The following is a 25,262-nucleotide window of genomic DNA, read 5'->3' on the forward strand; positions in this document are numbered from 1 at the left end:
ACGTGCTTTGAAAGGATGCGGAAGTAGAGGGTGGGAACTTTCTTCTCTGCTTTTATTTACTTACTTATTTATTTATTTATTTTATAGGACAGCTACTGCTGAAGGAAAGGACGGGGATTGGCTTGCAGCCACGCCTGTCATGCTGTGGTTGTCGCCGAAGGTTTCCAGCGCTGGCTGTGTCAATTCTTACTTCAGTCTGGGTCACGCGCCCTTTGGTTTTGGTTTGTGTGTATCTTCCCTTTTTCTCGCTTGCCTCGCTGCGGCTCCTAATCTGGTGTGAGCAGTACCATGGCGGATGTGAGTAGTTACGTGCTCTTGAAGATAGGCAGTTTGGAAGACAGACCACAAGAGGTGGAAAAGAATAGTCTTAGTATTTTTCTCTCTAGGGAGAGGGGGATGTGATGAATTCATTTGGAGGACAGGTTGTGGAGACGGGTAAAACAGAAAGACAGGATATAAATGCAATAAAAATTAAATATAGTAGAGTATGTTTCCAGTGCCAGATGGCTGAGGTAAGAAGAGAGCATCCTCCTCTTTTTAGACTCTAGTAAGGCAGATCTTCAGAAAAGATAATTTAGTCCTGGTTTCTACAGAATGTGCTGAAGAACAGTTCTTCTTTCCACAACTTGTGACCGTACTGGTCAGAAATGATCCCAATTATATACTGATATATGTAGAGACTCTTACATATGGACAGTTGACTATCTGATCCTGTGAAACTGGTGCAGTGTCCCCCCCTCCTTCCTTTCCCAGATGAGTTTAAAAAGTTAAATATCTGTGCCCCAGGTATTCCATTTTCAGAAAGCCAACAAAAGAAACTTTGGTTTAAAACTGGCTTAAAACTGACTTAAGCAGAGATTCAAACTTACTTATAAGTGGAATGTATTTAGACCTCCTCTTCAGAACCCAGTTTTGCAAGTTAAGATTCCCATAATCAGGAATTTTTTTCAGCATATGTTATTTTGATCTGTGATATTCAGCAAATTTCTTCATGAATAAGTAGAAAGAAAAATATTTTTCTTCATTGAGTGTATCTCTAAGGGTTTATTATAGGAAAACATTTTCCTTTATAACTTGATACATGTAAACATATTTTTTTGCACACCCACTCTTTTGAAGGGCTGGACAAGGATGAATGATCTCAGAATGACTTGTAATAGTCCTGTCCTCTAGGACTTGTAATTCTGGTAGTAATGATAGTAGAATGACTCTCAAACGAAACAACCCATCCGATGGATGAAATGTTTATAACAGAACATGTTTCTGAGTTCTGCATGTGCTTAGAAGCACTACTTACCTAGCCTTACTACTCAAACTTGAAGTCCAGTAAAAAACCAAAGTACAGTAGATTGAAAAAGTGTGAAGTTTGCTCAGCCTAAAAATATAAATGTTTAATGTGTTGATGAGTTTTTGTGTTCTTTCTCAGCAGGACAACAGGGGCCCATTAATAAGTGAAATCAGACAGCGTTTTGAGACCGAATATTTATCAGGTTGGTAATATGAATATTCTGTTCATGTTATAGTTTATCCTGTGCATTTATAACATTATAGATCAGGGGTGTCAAACATGCCACATCACGTGATGTGTCGCGATGTATTGTGACTTTTTTCCCCTTGCCGGAATTAGGGCGGTCTCAGCTTCCGCATGATGCATCCAGCGCGTGGGCCGGGAGTTTGACATCCCTGTTATAGATTGTCTGCAGTAGGAAAGATTAAAAAAAATATTGATTATTTTCAGAAGTACATAGCTAAAGCAAAGGTGGAGTCTTCTTGAATTTCTTTGTATTCTGTGACTACTAAAGGCTGTGTGAATGACTACAGTTTTAAGTTTGAAAATCCTCATGGTTAAGTGGTAAACATTTAGTTTCACTTACCTTCTCATGCACTCCCAATGTAATGTGTTTGCTGCAACAATCTGCCCATTATATCATGGTGCTTCTTGAGTCAGCTTCATTTGCTTTCATACTTACGATACTGCTTATCTGTAATCTAAAGACCAGATGCAGAGTAAAGAAGCATTACTGACATTCCCATACTATACAATTATAATAAAAAAATATACACTGGTTGTGGTTACAAACAACATTACCCTGTTGTAAATTTAACCTTTTCATATTGAATTTATGCTCTTGCCTAGGTTTTCACAGCATATGGGTTCTTTGATAAAGAAAACAGTATCATATGGATAGCCAAATTTAGAAAGTGCTATGGTTAAATCAAAAACACGATTTTCCAGTTCAGTTGTGCAGCCTTCTCAACAGCAGAAAGCTAGTCTGCATTTTTTCTGCTAGCTCAAATATGATTTTGATAAAGTATTTGTAGGCATTTAGGTTTGAAATATTCAAGGAGTTGAAAAATGGTTAGAACTCATTTGCAATTCTGGTGGAGGGTTTTTTAATGTCCATAGGTCAAGAAAAAGTATAGATATTTTGTTTAATTATTTTATAAATTAAATATTAGCTTGCTACAAATGCATTTTTATGATCCAGTTTTTATAAGAAAGTATAATAACAATCTTCTATTCATATTGATCAGCAAAAAGAAATAAATATGATTCCAGGGATATAGAAAGATTGCATCAAGATGATACCTGGGTTGATAATTTCTTAATATGGCGGGATGATATTGTGGATGATACACTGAAGATGATTGATGAAAGCTTTCAGTGGAGAAAAGAGTATGCAGTTCATGGTAAGATATCTCTTTATTGGTTTGAAAAATGTTTTGATATGCATTTAATAAAAAATATAAACAGCTGAAAGTAACTGTTATCAGAGGAAATTGTATTCTAAACTGAAAAAAAATGAAACTAGGTATCAAGGCTAGGTATAACCATATGTACACCATGTTTCATAATCAGATGAATGGCATACAAATTTAATATGTTTATTAAATGTTTATATGGATAGTCTCAGGTTCAAAGTTACAGTGGTGCTGATCAAATGGTACTTATGACAGGTCTTTGTAATTCCAACCATCTCAGCATCCCAGCAATCATGTGATTGCGATGTCTTACATTCCCCACCAGCTTTCTACAGTGTAAACTCAGTGGGGAAACTGGCAAGAAGTTTGAATTCATAATCATGTGAGGTCTTTGCTGAACAATTCAGGGGTCCCCAACTCAAGGCCATGGCCTGGTACTGAGCTGCGCTATCGGCCGGTGAGCACATGCACAAACAATGGTCCATTTGTGTGAGCGGTGTACATGTGCACCTGCCGCTTGTGCAAATGGAGCTGTGTGTGCTCACCTGCCACTTGTGCGGAACCAATCCCTTCTCCTCTCCCACCGCTATTAGTCCACAAAGCCAGAAAGGTTATGGATTGCTGATCTAATTCACAGCAGTCTTTATGCAGTGTCAAGAATTAAACCATGAACTGTGCTTGGAGATTCTCAATGTGGTTGCCTAATTCCCTCATTGTCAGGGGTTTTGCAGCTATTACATGAGAATAAGAATAATTATATAATTAACTTTGAACTAATATTTTAAACTCCATTTTAGATTTAAAAATCTGTATCTAAATTTGGCATTACCCTTTAGGTAGTAACTATTATTTTGATCTAAAATATAGTGATTGGAAATAATAACTTTTCTTTGGATTAAAATATAGCAATTTCATCTACCCTTTTTATTTAAGATTTTAGAATGCTGTTACCATATGTGATATACTAAAATAATTATTTTAATGATAAAACAAGACTGATTTCTTCAGATTTGACTGAATCTTCTTTTCCAAAATTGATGCTTGATGTTGGTGCTATTTATCTACATGGTTACGATAAGGAGGGCTATAAAATATGTAAGTCAAATTTACAATTTTATTTACTCATTCATTAATTCAAATACAACCATACTGTCAGAACTTAAAGTAATACAGGGATTAGGATAAAGTCATTGAAATCAGTGGCATTGGTGGTGGTGGTGTATAACAAAATCTATTTATTTCTTTAGTTCTGATATACATTTAAAATTGCTTATGGCACCTACATTTGGAGGAGCAATGCAATCTTTATATATCTGTATTAAAAACAATTGCATTTTTATTTTAGTAACAGGTATAAATTAAAAATAGAGCTTTAATACTAGAGGTATTTAAAGGTGATATAAATAATAACATACTTTAGGTTTCATTTTAAATTTGAAAGTGCTAAATGTTTTTTTTCCTATTCTGTCTAGTTCAGGGTTGAACAATCTTTTTGTTCACTAAACCATATGGTTTCTTGGGTGTTGGCTTAAAAATAAGTCAAATTGTGGTTTATTCAATAAACCATAATGAAATAAACCATGGATAATCATGTATGAACATGTTCAGTAATTTTTTTAAGTTGAGAGCTGTAATGATTTGAGTGATAATTCAGAACGAATTGGGCTAGATTATGGATTGAATTATTGTTTATTTGGTATTCTTTTTGGAAGGATTGTGATTGTATTTGCAATTCAAGTAGCTAAATTGTATACAAAATAGTTTTTTGTATAAGAAATCTATCATAAGAAATAATAAAAAATGTGCCACTGACTGTTACCAACATATAAAAGTGGATTCAGAGGTCTTTAGATTTTCCATGCGTAATACTCCTTTTGAGGCTTGTATACAAAGATCCTTGTCCTGATTAAATTTCTTTCTGTTTTTAGTCTTCCCACTGAAGTTTGCATCATAACTATACAGTACTTCAGACCTGGCTGGTACAATCCAATTCAGTGAAAATAAATAATTATTCTCATTAAATTTGATAGGCAGTAGGGTCATATTGTCAGTGCAGTCTTAGCAGTTTTATTTGATGAATACAAAAAGGGTAGATTGCCTTCTGGAAAACTCAATTAATTTGAGCTTCTGAACATTTGTGGAGCCCAGCATGGCTGACTCTGAAATCTATCCTTCTATAAGATGCTAGAGGAGCATAATTTTAGGCATTTTAGATTTTCTAGACATTGCAAGGTGTAGTAGGTGAATATTTTTAATTTAGAATGAATAGCCTTTATAGTAATTGAAATATCCAAAAAGTGCAGGAATTGCCACGCTTATGTTAAAATGTGAACCAAAATACTCCCTGGAAAGTGATAGTATAGTATGTGATAAAATATTGTTAACAGGATCAAATGTTCAGAATTTTTCTGAAGTAGTGGTACATAATCAAATAGCAATTTTCAAAGGTTTTCTGGCCCTATTTTAAGTTGGGTAGCAGGTACTATGCAACTTAAAATAGAAAATTAGATTTGGAAATTATATTTATCAAATCATCCACTTTGAGTTGTTTTTAATTCCGAAACATTGCTTTTTAATGTTACACTCGTAAAGAAAAATTAATTTTACCTGATTTCTGTATAAAATATTTTTGATTTGTAATGTTTTATCTTCTAAAATTTTAAATTAAAAGAATAAAGAAGTTATAGAGACATATGAAAAAAGAAAACATATGCTAAAAAACAAATAGTATCTTCATTTAGAGATAGCCTGAAAGCTGTTCTTACCTTTTTGACACATTTATATGTATTTCCCCCCCCCCCCCCATTAGTTTGGTTCCGGGTGAAATTACATACAAAAGATTCTAAAACACAATTTGAAAAAAAGAAACTAGTAGCCTTTTGGTTAGAGCGCTATGCAAAAAAAGAAAATGGAAAGCCATTGACAGTGGTGTTCGACATGGCTGACACTGGACTGAGTAATATCGTAAGCATTTTTAAAATTATTTTATCTTATTGTGGCTTGAAAATTGAATTTATACAGAACAGCCTTAGATAATCTTCTAGGTAGAGTACTGGAATTTAAATTAATTATTTGCCCTTTGGCATAAATCTTTAAGTATTCTGGATTGACTGGGTCATGAATCACTAAGTTAGCTCTTTAATAAAAGCTAGCATAAGTATTCTATTTACTTAATAGAAAATTATGTAATAATGTTTGCTGATTTTCAAAGTCCCATGGAAATGTATTTAAGATCTGACAGCAACTCAGCATTATATAGCTATTGGGAAAATGCATTTGTATCAGTCTTCTGATGAAGCAGTCAAGTATTTTCTTGTGACAAGTCAGCAAAGAACCTCATGAGAGTGCATGCAGGATGCCACATGGATTGGTTTTGGTTCTCATTGCAAATAATACAAACAGTCAGAGGGTTTTATTAAATCTGCACACCCAGTTAACATTATACGTAATTTGAATAGATTGTTTCAGTGTGTATACACTTAAGTTACTTAAGATTTAACCTTTAAATGTTATTTCTAGTAAGGATATACAATTTTCTATATTGTATGTTACATAAAATGCTTGAAACTCTTAACTCACTTCTAAAACTCACAGAGAGGGTGATTTGGGAAAGCTCAGCCCCCAAGATGCTAAGTAAAATATCTGCTGACTTTTTATTAACTGATAATCTGTTTTTATTTTAGGACTTTGACTTTGTCCGGTATATCATTAGCTGTTTTAAAGTATATTATCCTAATTTTCTCAGTAAGTATGAAGGCATCCATATCAAATCAAATGTTTATGAATGGCTTAAAGCCACCAATGAGATGGCTAAAATAAAGATAAAGTAAAAAAAAATGAAGCCAAACAGTTTTCAGTCACAAGCAGAGACATATGATCAAATTGAGCAACCTAAGATGTTAGAGTTAAAAAATGGTCAGATGGGAGAAGTGACAGATAAAAGCCATCCTCTTTGTCAGATAATTTCTTCAGGATAAGATGGATAAATGTTAGCTGTGATTCCCTGAGTTAAGAGCAAACAGAAGCATATACGTCAAGGACTGGACCACTGAGCTGTCCTCCGAGGACATATATGCTGATGTATAGGAATATTTTTGCAATGCTCCAACAGCATGACAGAAAGCAGTGGATCTGGTCTAGTCAGAAAAACAGGAAAGGTTCTGGTCTGTGAAAGAAGAGAGATAAGAAGCTAGCATATATTATATCCATTTGGAAGATCCCATATGATGCAAGATGATTGAGTTGAAGATCAGTGTTACAGATATGCTGTGAAGAAAACTTGTGACATTTTCATTTTCAGTGAGAGCCCCTGGGATTGCAGTTTAACTTTTTTAACCAAATTGATTTAATTTTGTTCTTAAGATTCAGAAGCCAGACCCATCAAGAAAAAAAGTTAATTTTAGCCAAAGGCATTGTTTATAGCAGGGCTTTTCAACCAGTGGTACATGTACCACCTGTGGTACTTTGCTATGTGGCAGGTGGTACGTGACTGCTAGCAAAGTATAGCGGGGGAGGGGAATGAGCCAAAGTGACCCAAGCTTGAGGGAGAGGCAGCTGCAGCTGCAGGACTGTCTGGGCTCCAGCTGATTGGCTCCAGCTGATTGGCACTTGGCTCGGAGCTGGAAGTGAACTGAAGAAAAAGGGGGAGGAGGAGAAGAGAGGCTATAAAAGGAGGTGGTTTGGGCAGGAAAGGAAAAAAAAGACAACAGGGAAAGATAAGGTGAGGTCAACCGGCAGGGAGGAAACAGAGACAGAGAAGAAGAAGAAGAAGAAGCTGTTACTGTAAGAAAAGGTGCCCTGGTTCATTTTCTCCAGCCAAGAGAATGCAATCAGTGCTAATGAAATGAAAAACCGGCATGTCGGAAAGGAGGTGGGTTTATTTAGTTCTGGATTAGCTGGCAACTTGATTGGGTTACCATAAGGATTTTGTACAGTTTTTATAGGGTTTTGTAATTCAGAGGCTCCTTTGTTTGCTTTGGTTATTGGAATATTTTAGTCTGTATTTTAGGCTAGCAATGAGTCCAAAGTGTTGACTTCTATAGGCTTAATCCCTTTAAACAAATGTAATTAGTTTTACCCCTTTATCTTGAGTCTGTTTGTGGCTTTTAGAAAGTTTTCTTTGAAGGTAAACATGTTTAATTTAAAGCTAAAGCTTTTTGCAATTGCCGGAGCCTTTTAGTCTTTGGTTGCAGCATTATGACACGTGACACGCCTGAGGCAGCTTAAAAAAAAACGGAGTGCCATGATTCTGACAGATGAAACTCTTCAAAGAACTTCGAGGCATTGTTTACCTTAAAGAATCTTTATTTGAGTAGCAGCACATCGGCACGTACATAGTCCAAGCCAACCCGCCATGTCTTATCATCTCTTATTGTAAAAGAGGGCTGGGGCTGGGGGCTCCTCTCAGTAGGAGTTGATTGTCCTGATCGCTGGCGTAGGGAGAATGGGAAGGTTGCTTCCCACTTCTCATTTCCAGCCCCTCAAACTTCTCTACCAATTTCTCCACTGACTGACTGCGAGCTGCGGACAGATATTTCCATTCACCTGAGTCCTCCCCCCAGTATCATCTAATTCTAACTCTAAGAGTAAAACATAAAGTAAAGGAAAATGGCTGCATCTCCATATGTTGTCAAAGCAAGAACATTCGATGTTAGCAGCGTTGACACAGAGTTTATGTGTTTTTTTATTTTGTGAGCCTGTCTTGCTTTGCACTTGATTCCTGTGTCTTTAAGGGTACAGGGAAGGGATTGGGGGAGTGCATTCTTACTACACTGTTGAAGGAGAGCTAAGAAGGGCTGACCAGCTAGTTCAGGGATCTACAAACTTAGCAACTTTAAGACCTGTGGACTTGAACTCCCAGAATTCCTCAACCAGCCATGATGGCTGAGGAATTCTGGGAGTTGAAGTCCACAAGTCTTAAAAGTGCCAAGTTTGAAGACCCCTGAGCTAGCTGGTAGTGGTGCATATTAATAAACATGGATAAATTCATCATACATTTGTCAGTGCAAAGGGAAAGTGATTCAGCAAAGGAACAGCCACCAAAGAAATTAAAAGTGGTACTTTTTCCTTTTTTCTACAGTTTGTAATATTTTATTAGATTATAGAATAAAATACAAAAGCAAATAGTAGGACACAGTGGGGAGGAAAAGGGGGGGAGAAGGGAAAAAGAACAGACTTCCTCTGTTGCAGTAGAAAGAACCATTAACATTGAACCTCAACTTTTTACTTTTCCATAATATTATAAACTAGCCATTTCTATAACAATTGAATCTAATCAGTAAAACCCAAAATCCCCCCCTTTCTTTTAGTCATCAAGTTTTTGACACCTTGCTAAGCACTGGTGGTACTCAAACATTGTCATGTCTTAAAAGTGGTACAATCTGTGAATAAGTTGAAAAGCCCTGGTTTATAGCACTCCATAATTCCAGAGAATATATTTTTAAAAAACTAATCTTTTTTAAAAAATAAGAATTATTAAAATAATACCTCTGAAGAGAAAGAATAGAAAAAAATGTAGCAATTAAAAATGATCAAAGCACACTTTCTTTTTGTTGCTCATGGAAACAAAAGCGTCCCTGAGTTGGATACGAGTTGGGCAGCAAATAAATTTTCTAAATAAATAATAAGTAAATAAAAACTATTTTTTGTTCTTGCAGCAAAAATTGTGATTTTTGAATTGCCTTGGGTAATGAATGGTGAGTTGCAATTTTAAATTATCTTTAGAGAGTATCTTAAAAACTGTAGAAGTTAATATTCCTTCAAAGATTTTTGATTTCATTAATGGTAGGAATATTCTTATGATTAACAGTTGAATTAAAAGCATGAATATATTTTAGATTTCTATGTCTATTTTATCCGAAGCATCAAAAGTCACTTATAAATTATTTAAATAAATTTACATATTTCAGTCGATTCTGAACATATTTTTCCCAAATATGTGACTCTCTTAAGTTATTCTATATAATTCCCATTTTAAGTAATGGCAATAATCTGAAGTGAATTTGCATTATATGTCATATTAATAAAAATAGGTTGGTAAAACCTTTTACTATCGTGATTATTCCTCTCTTTTTATCTAGCTGCTTTTAAAATTGTGAAAAATTGGTTGGGTCCAGAAGCAGCCGCCTTGTTGAAATTGACCAATAAGAATGAAATCCAGGAGTACATAACTGTTGAATACCTACCACCCCATATGGGTGGGACTGTAAGTATGCAATTGTGCAATTATGATATCTACATAATGTATATGAGAAGATTATTAATAAACATAAAATAATTATTACTTCTGATATATTCACTCACTATATTTGATATTGAATTACAATCATTAACAGGGAAACAAATCTTTTGTTCAGCCTTTATAATTTTCCATTTTGTTTTATGTCTACTAATGCTTTCTCTGATTTATGATTTTTTTTAAAAAAAAAGTTAAATACAATCTTTTATTATCTAGCCTTAATTAGCCAGCTGCAGGATTAACAATAATGAATTAGTTAATTAGCCAGCTCCAAGGTCATGTTTTGTAAGCCCTTATATGATATTTTTCAAATATTGTTTGTGGTTAATAGAGGATTTCATGTTTGCATATGAAAAGATAGAAAACTAATTATGGTTGAAATATTCAGTCATTGTGTTTTAGGGATGTGCAAATCTCCCTGCACATCTGTATCTTTTATTCTTTCCAGATTCAGTAGTAGGAATTGCTGCTTTGAAGGAATCTGAAAGTATGATACTCCAAATGGGGAAAAATTATTCAGATGTGACATTTCATTGCAGTTTAAATCTGTAGTTGTCAACAGGAAATAGTGTTGGCAGTTGTGATGTATTTCTTAAGGTCAAATCTTTTCTCCGATAGAAACTGAAACCCATAGTTCAAGGCTGCCTCAAAGTGCAGTTGGTGGAAGGTACTGTATATGTTTCTTTAAACACCGAGTCAAGTTCTTAAAGAACCTAGCACTTCCTTTCTAATGTTAGCAGCAAAGAGAGATTTTTCTGCCATTTGGTAGTTCCCCAAATCCTCAGAATCTTGTAGATTCTAGATTTATGAAAACCGGAACAAGCAAACATTTTCAGCTTCTGCTGCATCAAAAACGGTTCAGTTGAAATGTAGCCACTTAAGGAGTGAATCAAGTTGACTGTTCCACCCACATCTTTTTTGGGATTGTTTGTAATTGAATCCAGTTTCTTCCCTATAAAATTTTATATCCAGTCTACCCACAAATCTTTTCTTTCATAGTCACAAATAATTTATTTATTTCTTTTTGTTATAGGATGCTTTCAAATACAGTTATCCTCCATTAGTTGATGATGATTTTCAAACTCCATTATGTGAAAATGGACCCATTACTAGTGAAGATGAAGCTGAATGCAAAGAAGTAGACACCGATAACAAAGACAACATAGATACTACTGAAGAACAAGCACTCAATTCAAAAAAGGTAACCCTCAACTGAAGGGTACATAAGAGAATGACATCTCTGTTACATGTCTATTTTCCCATGTTACTGTTAAATTGCAGTATCTAATAAAAATGCCTAAGAAGTATTTGACCATCATATCTTGCTGTCAGAATCTAAAGTCCATGTTTTAAAAAACTGATATGCTTATTGCAGATAGCCAATTTTAATTCCTGGTTAATATTGCCAAATTTCATCTGAGAAATAATTTTTGTTCTGATGTGGAATTTTATTATTTTCTGTTTCACTTTCTGATACATAACTTTAATTCCTTTGTCTGTTATGAGAAGTTATGAAAAGTACTCACTTAATGACCCATGCAGTCCTCCAGTTACAATGATAACCAGAACTGCTGTTGCTAAGTGAGGCAGTCATGTAACATTATGCTTTATGCCAATGAGTAGTTGAAATTCCGGTCCCAATCATAACCCAAAGACAACCTGTATTTCAAAAACTGATGCCCACATGTAAAATGTAGATTAAAACAAAGTATTGACACTGGAGCTATTCGAAGATTCATATTTCTACTTAACCTAAGGAAAAACAATCTAGCATCATCAAAATGCTCTATATTCCTACCAATACTGACTGGTACTTAAGCTACAGTCCTGTCTTCCAAAGCATTCATAAAAAAAAAAATGCTTTTGTAGAAGTGACATCTAATTTTTACATTTAGAACCTAAAGTGTGTGTGTGTGTGAATGGTACACATTTATATCTTTATCTCAATAACTTGACAGACCTATCCATATCAAGAGTACATGCTGAAAATCTTTGTCCCCACTTTATTTCATCTATATGTACATTACATGTAGTCCTCAACTTACGACCACAATTGAGCCCAAAACCTCTGTTGCTCAGCAAGGCAGTTGTTGATTTTTACCTCATTTTATGACCCTTTTTCCACAATTGTTAAGGGAATCATGCAGTCATTAAGTGAATCCAGCTTCCCCCATTGACTATGCTTGTTGGAAGCCAGCTGAAAAGGTTACAAATAGATCATATGACCCTAGGACAGTGCAACTGTCATAAATACATGCCAAGCACCCGAATTTTGATCATGTGACCATCTGCAACAGATGACACTGAATTTGAAAACATTGCAGCAGTGCATGAAATCTTAAGCTTCACAAGACCCATGAAAGATATACAGACCATTTTGCCACTTTACTATTTGCCAAATTTTTAATGTTTACACGTTCACTAGTTTCATTTAAATGTACAAATGGTTAGATGTAAGATATAGACTCCTGCGAGTCCCTTGGACAGCAAGGCGTTCAAACCGGTCAGTCCTAGAGGAGATCAACCCCGACTGCTCTTTAGAAGGCCAGATCCTGAAGTTGAAACTCAAATACTTTGGCCACCTAATGAGAAGGAAGGACTCACTGGAGAAGGCCTAATGCTGGGAAAGATTGAGGGCAATAGAAGAATGGGACGACAGAGAATGAGATGGCTGGATGGAGTCACTGAAGCAGTAGGTGTGAACTTAAATGGACTCCAGAAGATGATAGAGGACAGGAAGACCTGGAGGAACATTGTCCATGGGGTCGCGATGGGTCGGACACGACTTCACAGTTAACAACAAGATATATAAAGCTACAGACATTTTTCCTTCCATCTTCTTAACATCAAAATCTACTTGCCATTGCTAGTAATTCAAAGAAAGGATTGTGAGACCAAACTAATATATTGTTCTCAGTATTTCATTAAATTAAATATAGCAATAGTAGTAGTTTATCTTAAAAAGAGCTATATTAGACGAAAACCTGTGTCCTATAGTAGCAATGTACAGTATAAACTTAACAAGGCACAAGATATAAAAAGCTGTACTGTACTATCTCCTGCTCTTGTTCTTGTCATATTTTCAGAAAAATTCAGTCATGCATAACTAATAGGTATCAGTGGCCTTATCCTACATTAATCTTCTTATCCCCCTTCATAGCTAAATTTGTAATCTCCATCAAAGGTTATGTAGAATTCCTATACAACATTTTCTTGTCTTTTCTCTCTTTTCAATCTTGTTGGATGACCATGAATTTTTATATAGAGTAGTGGCCAAAATTGTGGAAACCTTTTGGGAAAAGTGTACATTTGAGGTTTGATGGCTAATAACACCACTTTTTTGGAGTAATACCATAAAATTATATATCAATAGAAATAAAATTTAATCAAGAATGTAATACAATAACTTTTATGAAGGATTTGCTATTAGAATAACAGTTATAAAGAAGAAAAGTGAAACACGTAGAAAAAACGAGATATACAAAAATTATCACCATGTCAGTTAATACTTAGTTGGGTAACCTTTAGCATGAATTACGGCCTTACAATGTCTTCCCATGGAGTGAACCAAGTCCTTTAGTTCTGCAGCTGTTATAATGTGAAACCAAGATTGAATATTGCTTCTGTTAACTGGGTTTTATTGCTGGGTCACTTCTGACTAACAAGTTTCTTTAGTCAGCTTCATAGATTTTCAATTGGGTTAAGGTCTGGGCTATTCCCAGGCCATTCCAGCAGTGGAACATGATTATCTTGAAACCAGTTTTGCACAAAACAGTAACATGACATGGAGCTGAATCCTGTTGAAATATAAATGCTTCATTGTCTTGGAAAAGATCATGTGCAGGAGGCTTCAGTTTGGCTCAAGTATTTCATTAATGTATTTTTGGCCATTTATATTCCCATTAATCACACAAATTCTGCCCCCACCTTTTGATGTCATACAACCCCAGATCATAACACTAACTGGGTGTTTCATGGTACATGTAATGCAATCAGGATGCAAATTTTCTCTGATTCTTCTCCTTATGTGTTTTATGCCATCACTACCAGACAAGGAGATCTTGATCTCATCACTCCAATAACACTGTCCCATTGTTCCTCTGTCCAGGTAACATGGGTTTTAGCCCAGTTTAGTCTTTTCAACCTTTGTTTGAGAGATAAAAGTGGCTTTTTTGTGGAATTCTAGATTTTAGGCCAAATTCCTGCAATCTGCGCCGAACAGTCCTTGCACCCAACTTCACATTGCATTGCGCCATTTCATCTTGTATACACCCAGATGATTTTCTTCTGTCACGTAGGCACAATCTCTTAATTCTTCTATCATCACTTGCTGTTGTGCACCTTTTCCTGCCTTTACCAGTGTGGTTTTGTAGTGTCTGAGTCTCCTTATACCTCTTCAAAAACTTAGAAATGCCACCTTTGGTTAAGTTTCCACCAATTTTTCTTCTAATTTCTTTATAACTGTAGCCTTGCTCACTTAATAATACTATTTTACATTGCTTTCTGGGTGACCAGTCAACTCTTTGCACCATTACTTTAATTTTATTATGTTTTACAGCTCACTAAATGAAAGAACACAAAAAAACCCAACCAACTTGATAGCGATCACATAATACACTGACAAATGTCCTCCTCTCAGCTTCAATACATGACATCAATAACTGAATCCTGCTGTGATCTGATTGGCTCATTGCCAAAACAAGATGACACCTGATTGGCTCTCTAAACATGCATGCTCATTGGCTACAATCAGATGATGAAAAGCTACATGATATCAACCTAAGCAAGTTGTTCTTCCTTTTTCTGGTTATTTGGGTATAACTTTTCATAGAATACAGATAATTGAACAAATTTTGTTGCATTACATTATTGGTTATCTTTCCATTGATATATAATTGTATGGTACTACTCCGAAAAAATGCCAAAGAATGTTCAAACTATCGCACCATTGCACTCATTTCACATGCTAGTAAAGTTATGCTTAAAATCCTACAAGCTAGACTCCAGCAGTATGTGGATCAAGAACTACCAGAAGTACAGGCAGGATTTCGAAGTGGCAGAGGAACTAGAGATCAAATTGCCAACATACGCTGGATCATGGAGAAAGCTAGGGAGTTCCAGAAAAACATCTACTTCTGCTTCATTGACTATGCTAAAGCCTTTGATTGTGTGGATCATAACAAATTGTGGCAAGTTCTTAAAGAGATGGGAATACCAGACCATCTTATTTGTCTCTTGAGAAACCTATATGTGGGTCAAGAAGCAACACTGAGAACTGGACACGGAACCACTGATTGTTTCAAAATTGGAAAAGGAGTCTGGCAAGGCTGTATTCTGTTGCCCTGCCTATTTAAATTATATGCAGAGCACTTCATGAGAAAGGCAGGGCTAGATGAATCAAAAGTTGGAATTAAGATTGCGGGGAGAAATATCAACAACCTAAGATATGCAGATGATACCACTCTAATGGCAGAAAGTGAAGAGGACCTAAAGAGCCTCTTGATGCGGGTGAAGAAGGAGAGTGCACAAGTTGGCTTGAAACTCAACATTAAGAAAACCAAAATCATGGCATCCGGCCCTCTCAATTCCTGTCAAATAGATGGTGAAGAAATGGAGGTAGTGACAGATTTTATTTTTCTGGGCTCCAAGATCACCTCAGATGGGGACTGCAGCCAAGAAATTAAAAGACGCTTGCTCCTGGGGAGGAAAGCTATGGCAAATCTAGACAGCATATACTAAAAAGCAGAGACATCACCCTGCCAACAAAAGTGCGTATAGTCCAGGCCATGGTTTTCCCAGTTGCAATGTATGGCTGTGAAAGTTGGACCATAAGAAAGGCTGAGCGCAAAAGAATGAGGCCTTTGAACTATGGTGCTGGAGAAGACTCCTGCGAGTCCCTTGGACTGCAAGGCGTTCAAACCAGTCAGTCCTAGAAGAGATCAACCCCGACTGCTCTTTAGAAGGCCAGATCCTGAAGTTGAAACTCAAATACTTTGGCCACCTAATGAGAAGGAAGGACTCACTGGAGAAGGGCCTAATGCTGGGAAAGATTGAGGGCAATAGAAGAAGGGGACGACAGAGAATGAGATGGCTGGATGGAATCACTGAAGCAGTAGGTGTGAACTTAAATGGACTCCAGAAAATGGTAGAAGACCTGGAGGAACGTTGTCCATGGGGTCGCGATGGGTCGGACACGACTTCGCAATTAACAACAACAACTCCAAAAAAGGGGTATTATTAGCCATCAAACCTCAAATGTACACTTTTCCCAAAGGTTTCCACAATTTTGGCCATTACTGTATGTACTAAAATTTCCTCTTCTTTTTTAAAATGAAATAGTACCTACATTTTGTACACTTTCCACATAGAATTATGCTAATCTTCTGATCATTTTGGCAATTTTTTTCTGTCTTTTCCAGCTTTATAAAATGCTTTCTGAAGTACAGTAAACAAAACTGTCCATGTGTAGTTGTACAAGATTTATGTAAAACCATCATGATACTCTTTTCTTTTTGAAAAGAAAGTGAGAGTAACAGTTATTTATAAGTACTAATGGTAACAATTCTTCCAAAGAATCCCAGATTTATCAGAGTATTTGTTGGGGAGGTTTAGGATATATAATACATTACCTACAATACCAGGTTTTTCAAAAAAAAACTTTATCTTGTGAAAAAGATAATTATTTTTATAAAAATTTGCAGTGTTTGAAACACATATATCAGTACATGGTAGGATAGACTACTATCTATCCTACATTTCTCTCTTTGTGTGTGTGAATTTATTATAAGGCCCTACTTACATTTGATATTCTTATTTTTGATGTACTGTAATTCAATAGCTGAAAATATATAATTGTACCATTATATTCTATTGTACAAAATAATTAACTCTGAATATACATAGCTGCTGTTTTTGTTTGCTTAGGCAAATACTTCAGAACAAACTCCAAAATCAGAAGAGTGTGACAAATTAGATTCTAAAACAAAAAATGCCAAGAAAGCACTTACCACTTTTAAAGGATCTTTATTGCATATCAGGTAAATGACAATAATAATCACCTTCACGTTATAGACCTTTATATGTTCTAACAGTAGTGCAGCCTCAATTGAAGAAGTAGGTTATTTTGGATAGGATAGGCTGTAAAGGCTGGGTTGCAAACACTTTTCCCAGTTTGGACCAAAATAAATATAATTATATCTTACTTTCTATAAGCTTTTTGTAGTCCTTTACAGAAACTAATGTGAAGAATTCTCTATTCTAATAACAGTATATATTACAGTGTATGGGTTTGTGTTTACTGAATGACAGTTCATTTTTTAAATATAATGAAAGTTTAGGAAACCATTTCTAAGTTGGCATGGACGGTTACATTTAAAATAAATACATTATAAATCTTCATATTGCAAATTCCTTCATCTCACGTAAGGTATATTTTTAAAGCCAATAACTTCAGTATGCAAATTACCATGTTTCTGCTATAGACTGGCAGATGATGTGAAAAAACAAGTTTAACTTCAGATGTTGAAGATCAGTTTGTACATCTTCAATTCAAATTCTTTTCTACTTTTTCTAAAAATTATTTGATGGGATAGAGAAAGACTTTGAAGAGCTGCTACTATACTGAATAAGCTATCAACGTATAACATCCATCATTCTTGTTCAACAAGATACTAACCATATTATGAAGCACGGCATGAGATTCAAAAAAAAAAAAAAAGCCTTGAGAAAAATTTTTGTTACTTGCTCCTATGATTGCTTTGCCCTCCATTCATTGAAGTTTGATTGTATTTCTTCAAATAATTCATTATTTTAACAATGTTTCATATTTTGGAATGCAAAGGAGAATTTCATCTCCATTGTGCATTATACTGTATATTGTAAAAAAATTATCTAAAGTATTGTTAGAAGCCTTTAAAATTCTTCTTAAAATTTAAAGTTTTTGAAGTATTATCTTTGAGACTGATAAATCACATATAATTATTTAAAATAAATTTATTAACTATTTTAAAGAAAATAATGTAAGTCTTTCCAAATACTTATTGTAGAAAATGTTATATTTTTCAATAGTCCGGCAGAAGAATTGCATTTTGGGTCCAAAGAAACTGCAGAGAAGAAATGTTTGATAATTCTGACAAATGTTACTAAAAATGCAGTGGCATTTAAGGTAAATAATGCACTTTTTATGTTCAACTTAATTAGATGGTAGATAGGCAGCATATAAATATATTTATATTTGCATGTTTGCTTTTAAAAAATACCTTCAGTCATGAGATTCAGAACTCTTGATTTTTCTCTGTAGTTCCCTGGGTGATTCTATATTCATCAATAAAGATTCAGGTTACCTGAGTAATATTCCCTAGTTGAAAGAATCCTTTGGACAGAAGAGGGCAATCATTATTATCTTTTTGTCATGATGGTGCATTTCAAGGAAAATCCAAATGAGTGCTATGGTTGATTTTCTTGCACTGAATTTTGTCATTCTTAAGACTGTTAATGTGGAGCTTATAAACCACAGCGCTAAATAGGTTACATTCCAGTTAAATGAGATTAAACTACAAAATGCACGTTTTAAAAGCATTCCTAAAATATGTGCTTCGTTCCTTATAAAGACATGAAAAAATCGAAACTGAATTGCACAGCTTCTTTAAAAATAGAAATAGGCTTCAGATATAAAATGGTTTATGGGAGAACTGTTGTTCTTAATGTGAATATACTTCATATAGGTGAGAACAACTGCTCCTGACAAGTACAGAGTAAAGCCAAGTAACAGCAGTTGTGAACCTGGTACTTCAATAGATATTGCTGTATCTCTTCATGGTGGTAAGTAACATTTACACATAGAATGCAATAATTGTCTAATATACTTTGCCTTGAGAAGGTTGATTATTTTTGTACAAGTTCTGGAATGAAGGTAGTGTTGAAATCAGATCATCTATTTAAACTTAAATGGCAGCTTTTAAGTTCTTCCTTGATTAAAATAACTTAGTTCAATTATCCCCGTGTTAGATGGGAGAAAAAAGAGCATCAAAACTGGTCCTAATATTCTTGAAATAAAGTAGCCACCAAATCTAAATTCTCAGTCTTTTTACTTCCCATTACTGTCTTCTAATACCATTCTTAAAATATATCCAAAGTTTTTCAATTTTATAAAAATAAAACTATAAATTTACAATGCAATTTCAAGTTATGAGCTATTTGAAACAATTTTAAATTTGAAAAATATTAAGCTTAGAAAATTAAATGTTGTTGTACCCTACAGAATTTAATTAAATTATGCTAATGCTGATTAATATTTTTAAATATCCTTCATTGCCAGTTACTATACAAATATAAAATGTTTGTGTGCAAATGTGCCCTGTTCATTTTTAAAATTTACAGCAACTTGATTTTAAATGAAGGTATTTTATATGACTTTCTCATTGATAAATTTAAAATATAAAATAATTGTATCATAGTGATTTAAAATTATTTAGTAAATTGTTGTTGTTGTTAATTGCGAAGTCGTGTCCGACCCGTCGCGACCCCATGGACAATGTTCCTCCAGGTCTTCCTGTCCTCTACCATCTTCTGGAGTCCATTTAAATTCACATCTACTGCTTCAGTGACTCCATCCAGCCATCTCATTCTCTGTCGTCCCGTTCTTCTATTGCCCTCAATCTTTCCCAACATTAGGCTCTTCTCCAGTGAATCCTTCCTTCTCATTAGGTGGCCAAAGTACTTGAGTTTCAACTTCAGGATCTGGCCTTCTAAAGAGCAGTCGGGGTTGATCTCTTCTAGGACTGACCGTTTTGAACGCCTTGCAGTCCAAGGGACTCGCAGGAGTCTTCTCCAGCACCACAGTTCAAAGGCCTCAATTCTTTTGCGCTCAGCCTTTCTTATGGTCCAACTTTCAAAGCCATACATTGCAACTGGGAAAACCATGGCCTGGACTATACGCACTTTTGTTGGCAGGGTGATGTCTCTGCTTTTTAGTATGCTGTCTAGATTTGCCATAGCTTTCCTCCCCAGGAGCAAGCGTCTTTTAATTTCTTGGCTGCAGGCCCCATCTGAGGTGATCTTGGAGCCCAGAAAAATAAAATCTGTCACTACCTCCATTTCTTCCCCATCTATTTGCCAGGAATTGAGAGGGCCGGATGACATGATTTTGGTTTTCTTAATGTTGAGTTTCAAGCCAACTTTTGCACTGTAATTTAGTAAATTACAATAGCAAAATAAATAAAATAATTCAGTTTAACCTCTGCTATATTTGTTCTAATTAGATTTCTACATTGAAAATATTGGTATTTCAATTAACTTAAAAATTTTGAATATAAGTTATCTTACTGTCCATCAGTCTTGTAAGCTCTTTCAGCTCAGACTATTCTTTCTGTAGTTTTGCATCTGGCTAAATACATTGTCAAGTTTAAAGTTCATAAAGACTACATTTTTTCCCTTTTCATTTTCTACTCTTCTCAAGAGTTTTGTGAAATTTGGGAGTTGTGCATTTGTGTTCAGTATTGGCTGTGCTACATTTTTTGTATATTAACTTTGTACACATCTATTAAAATGTAATATTTCCTGCTTCAGGCTATTAACTATATCTAAATTAAGTACAATAATTTTTACTAAACTGTCTATTGGTTGAATAGGTTGTCTGGCTTGTTTGCAAGACCGTTTTCTAATTATGGCAGCAGAAATGGAACAGTGCTCTACACTAGGGGCACAGGAACTATCTCAATTTTGGAAGGAAATTCCTAGAAACAAAGTGATGGAGCATAGGTAAACATTTTATATTGACTTTCAAATTGACATTATTATAATATATGCCTTCTTCCAGAATATTTTCTTTTCAGTCAAACTTAAGCTTCCTGATGATTTGTTATTCAAGTATTAACCAGGCTGGATTACCTTCTGAGACCAGCCAAAGTTGGCTAAATATTGCAAAGCTAGTTTGGCATAAAACTTAATATGTGTAAATTGCTTATCTATGTCATGAGGCTATTCTATTTTGACATATAGGGACTCTTTGGCCCCTCTTTCAAACCAGCGGTCCTTTCTGTCCAAAATGTGGACTTTGCTATCTTTGAAAGAGTGGCTTTTGTCTTTTAAATGCAGATGGACTGCTGAATCTTGTCCTGATGGGGTTTGTTCTTCTATGTTGTGTCATGTGTTTATGAAGTGGTTGTTTTGTTTCCCCAATGTACAGATCTGCACATGGCTCACTGCATTGTATTGCATATACCACATTGCTCAGTTTGTGTTTGGGTGTTTTATCCTTGGGGTGAACAAGCTTCTGCCTTAGTGTATTCTTGGGTTTGAAATGTGCATATATGTTGTGTTGGCTGAAGATCCTCCTGAGCTTTTCCGATATGGAATGACTACATTGCTTCATTTATTGTTTTCTTCCTTGTCTGTTATGGAGGAGTTCCTGCTGGGTCTTTTTTGAGATTTGATGAAGGCCCACTTGGGATAGCCACAAGTTCTTAGGGCTTCCTTGATGTGTTTCAGTTCTTTCTCTTTTCCATCTTTGCTGGTAGGTAGGCCTTCAGCTTGGTGGTGTAGGATTCTGGTAACTCCCATTTTGTGTTGCAGTGGGTGGTGTGAATGAAAATGTAAATATTGATCTATGTGTGTGGGTTTTCTGTAAATTTCAATGTTAAGGCTTCTGTCTTCCTTAATGTATACTGCACAGTCCAGGAAGGTTAGACTATTTTCCTTAACATATTCATGTGTGAATTTGATGTATCTGTCCACCAAGTTGATATGTTTGGTAAATGCCTCCAATTCGTGTGTTTTGATCTTGAGCCTGTGAAGGAGTTTAGGGCTTTGGTTCCTACCTCTTCTATGTAGAGATTGGCGACAATGGGGGACACAGGTGAACCCATGGCACAGCTGTGTATTTGTCTGTAGAAACCTTCACTGTATTTAAAATAGGAAGTGGTCAGGCAGAGGTCCAGCTTGTCCACTTCAAGGATAAAACACCCAGACACAAACTGAGCAACGTAGTATGTGCAGTACAATGCAGTGAGCCATGTGCAGATCTGTACATTGGGGAAACAAAACAACCACTTCATAAATACATGGCACAATATAGGAGAACAAACTCATCAGGACAAGATTCAGCAGTCCATCTGCATTTAAAAGATAAAGGCCACTCTTTCAAAAACAGTAAAGTTCACATTTTGGACAGAGAGGGAACCGCTGGTTTGAAAGAGGGGTCAAAAAGACCATCTATGTCAAAATTGAACAGCCCTCTCTCAACAAAGGGGGAGGGATACGACATCTATCTCCAGTCTACAGCACAGTTCCAAGAAAGCTCCACATTCTTGTTCAGTGTCATTTTGTTGATGCACTGATTTTCTGGATGTTCTTCTCTTTGATTTTAATGCCACAGAGTAAAGGGGAACATAAAAAATACATTATGAAATACAAAAAACATCAGGATAAAAAAAATAAAAAAATGGAAACCCAGGGAAGAAAACAACGATAATTCTGCAGAATTGAACTCAAAATAATTGCTTTCTGTTTCAGGTTAAGATGCCATGTTGTAGAAAGTAGCAAGAATTCTTCTTTAATTATAAATGAAAATGCCTTTAACAGCCCTTCAAAAACCAATGAAGATTTACACTTTCAGGTAGCACGTATGACTATTATTACTTTTCTTTCAATTTTTATGCCACCATTCCTTAAGTACATTAAAGTTAGGGAAATTAAAAAATCAGTGCTTTTTTTGGTAAAAAAAAAAAAAGGTGTAGGAACTTACACATGTCATACAACCCGCCTTGCCTACCCTACAAGGTTCCATCCAAAAAAAGGTGCAGGAACTCCGTTCTGAGCGTTCTATGAGAAAAAAAAGCCCTGAAAAAAATGGGATTTTTTAGTCTATTCCTCCACCCACCAAAATCTCATGAAAAGGCAGGCTCCAAAAAGTTGTTGACATTTCCAAAGTGCTGACATAATAGAATATCAGCTGCTTTCCAGTACTATTACATGCACACACGTACAACTCTTAGATTCTCAGCTTCGTTTTTAACTAATTTCCATAATTTGGTATTATATTTCCATAAAATTTCATTCTTAAACATACATTTATATTTAAAAAAATTGCCTTCCCTGTTCACCTTGAAATTCATTTTCTCCTGAAAATAACAGATTCCTTCTAAGACAATTGAATGTTCAGAACATGCTTTTTCATTCACACATACACTGGTCTTTATGATGAAATTCAAGACTTTCATGTAGGCTTTCTTTCTTTGTACTAACTAAATCTTGTAACATTACTTCTTAGATAAAGCAATAGAAACTTAGAAGAACCATACTTTAAAAAGTTTTGATTTTAGCAATGTTTACATGAGGAACCCTTAAAACTGATTTTTTCTGTTGTATTTGATTTTGTAAATTTTTTTTCTTTTAAAATGAAGAATAAATAATTCTGATATGCAAAATCAAAATCAGTAGATCATCTATACTTCCAAACTAGTTTGTTTTTATATAGTCAAACTATTAAATCATAAGATTGTGCCTTTCCTTAAAATACTACTTTTAATACATGTGACTGAAATACATTTGCTTCTTTTATAAATTGGTTTACGTGTGTGATTTGGTGATTTTTTAAAAAAAATTATAATTGCTTCTATCTATTTATATCCTAACTATATTGTATGTTGGTAAATTGTAGCAAAATCAAGTGGGAAAAACAGTTCTTTGTTGATAACATCTTCTATTTTTCCCCCTTTTTTCCAGTTAAGGCAACTACTACAAGCTAATAAAAGACTTCAAGAACAGATTGACCGTTGTGTCTGGTTCCAACAACTCATACTTTTTCTAGTCTTTATCTTAGTCATTATTGTTTGCTTCTTTCTGTTCTGTGCTCCAGGAAGCTAAATATAATGTCACATCTATACAATTGTGCTGTAAAAAGGCAAAGAACCTTATCCGCCAAAAGTGAGATCTATATAGGTTTTCTTAAAAAATAAAAAAGGAATAATGTGATCTTTGCCTTTAATCAGCACATACGAGTTTGTTAATTTATTACAATTAAAAATACGAGGTAATAAGAGTCTTTCCACTGGACATCATAGTAACTTACAAAGTGAAAATAATTTTCTCTTTATTTCTGTCATGCAGAAGCTATAAAAGATAAATTGCTTAATTTTGTGCATAAAATGTAACATTTCCTTTGAAATGTAATTGGAGAATAGCAGACTAGAATTTCCTATATCACAATTTCCTGATGCCCATATACCATCATGGCCCATGAATGTACAGTTTAAAACTGAAGAACTCATTCCTAATTCTTATTCATATCTTCCAGAAATATTGCAACTATTTTACCCTCAACTATTTGCAGTCAATATAGCCCTATTGTCAATATAACCCTATTACCCAGAAGTGGTTGCCATAGTTCCAAATATATTCTTATAAGATTCTTGTAGCTTGTTTCATTTAGAAAGGTGCTATATACAGTACTATGATTTCAGTATTCTTTTTAGTGAAAATATGTCTACAGAATTAACAGTCACACTTAGATCTCAATTTCCTCACACAGTATTACTGAAATCATTTTTGAGTAATCTTGTAATAACTGGTAGAATATAATAAATTATGATTACTACAGTTGGAATTTTATGTATGTGTGTGTGTATATATGTGTGTGTGTGTGTGTGTGTGTGTGTGTATGTATGTGTATATATATATATATATTCATTCTGAGGTTTTCGTGGGTGTTTGTATGTAGGTCTTTGGTTGTTCAGGTTTTCTCCCGCGTAAAATTGGAAGTGTCTTGGCGACGTTTCGATGAAGTCCCATTCGAAAATGTGAATATTTCTCAAATATTCCTTTCACTTAATTAGGCTCAACAATTCATGAAAATTAATGGAAGCTGATAAATATCAGCTACCCATATTTACTAATGTGCAATCTTTTTTTTAGTTCTTGTCAAACTGAGACAAAATGTAGATATATGGTTCAAAGCAAGTCTTAAAATAAGTTCTGAATGTTTTTGTCACACTGCAAAATACTGTAAAACAGAGGTGGGGAACGATGGCCCCTTTATGACTTGTGGACTTCAACTGCTAGGAATTCTGGGATTTGAAGTTCACATGTTATAAAAGGGCTATCATTTCCCACCCCTGCAAAACATAAAGCATATCATATATAAGGATTTCTCATTTGTCATGCAAATGAAGTAAACATTTCTGCACAGAGAGATTTTTGTTACATTTTCAGAGTATTTCTTTATTTTAAAAATCTCAGATTACCCCAAATTCTCCATATGTAGGAAAATTATTGAATAATAGCAAAAACTAGCATTCAGGGCAGAGCATATTTTTGTTATAAAATG

At 34.8% G+C, this 25,262-nt stretch overlaps 1 protein-coding gene across 5 annotated transcripts; it reads left to right on the forward strand.

Annotated features, from left to right (window-relative positions):
* The first annotated feature begins 38 nt into the window (after positions 1-38).
* Positions 39-24,542, forward strand: MOSPD2 (motile sperm domain containing 2). Of its 5 annotated transcripts, none has more exons than XM_039339860.1 (15): positions 39-297; positions 1,427-1,490; positions 2,536-2,691; positions 3,712-3,798; positions 5,513-5,667; positions 6,387-6,447; positions 9,360-9,398; positions 9,783-9,907; positions 10,974-11,141; positions 16,865-16,977; positions 18,008-18,104; positions 18,664-18,760; positions 20,569-20,698; positions 22,451-22,553; positions 23,663-24,542. In XM_039339860.1, the coding sequence occupies exons 1-15, from the start codon at positions 289-291 to the stop codon at positions 23,801-23,803; spliced, it is 1,545 nt and encodes a 514-aa protein (XP_039195794.1). In that variant the 5' UTR covers positions 39-288; the 3' UTR covers positions 23,804-24,542. The 5 variants fall into 5 exon arrangements, with proteins under 5 accessions (XP_039195794.1, XP_039195795.1, XP_039195797.1 ...); XM_039339861.1 differs by having other exon boundaries at positions 1,430-1,490; XM_039339863.1 differs by having other exon boundaries at positions 1,430-1,490; positions 2,561-2,691.
* Positions 24,543-25,262: the final 720 nt, after the last annotated feature.

Source organism: Crotalus tigris, unplaced genomic scaffold, assembly GCF_016545835.1.
Source record: "Crotalus tigris isolate CLP2741 ecotype Arizona unplaced genomic scaffold, ASM1654583v1 scf7180000017740.2609645, whole genome shotgun sequence".
NCBI classification, from domain to species: Eukaryota; Metazoa; Chordata; class Lepidosauria; order Squamata; family Viperidae; genus Crotalus; species Crotalus tigris.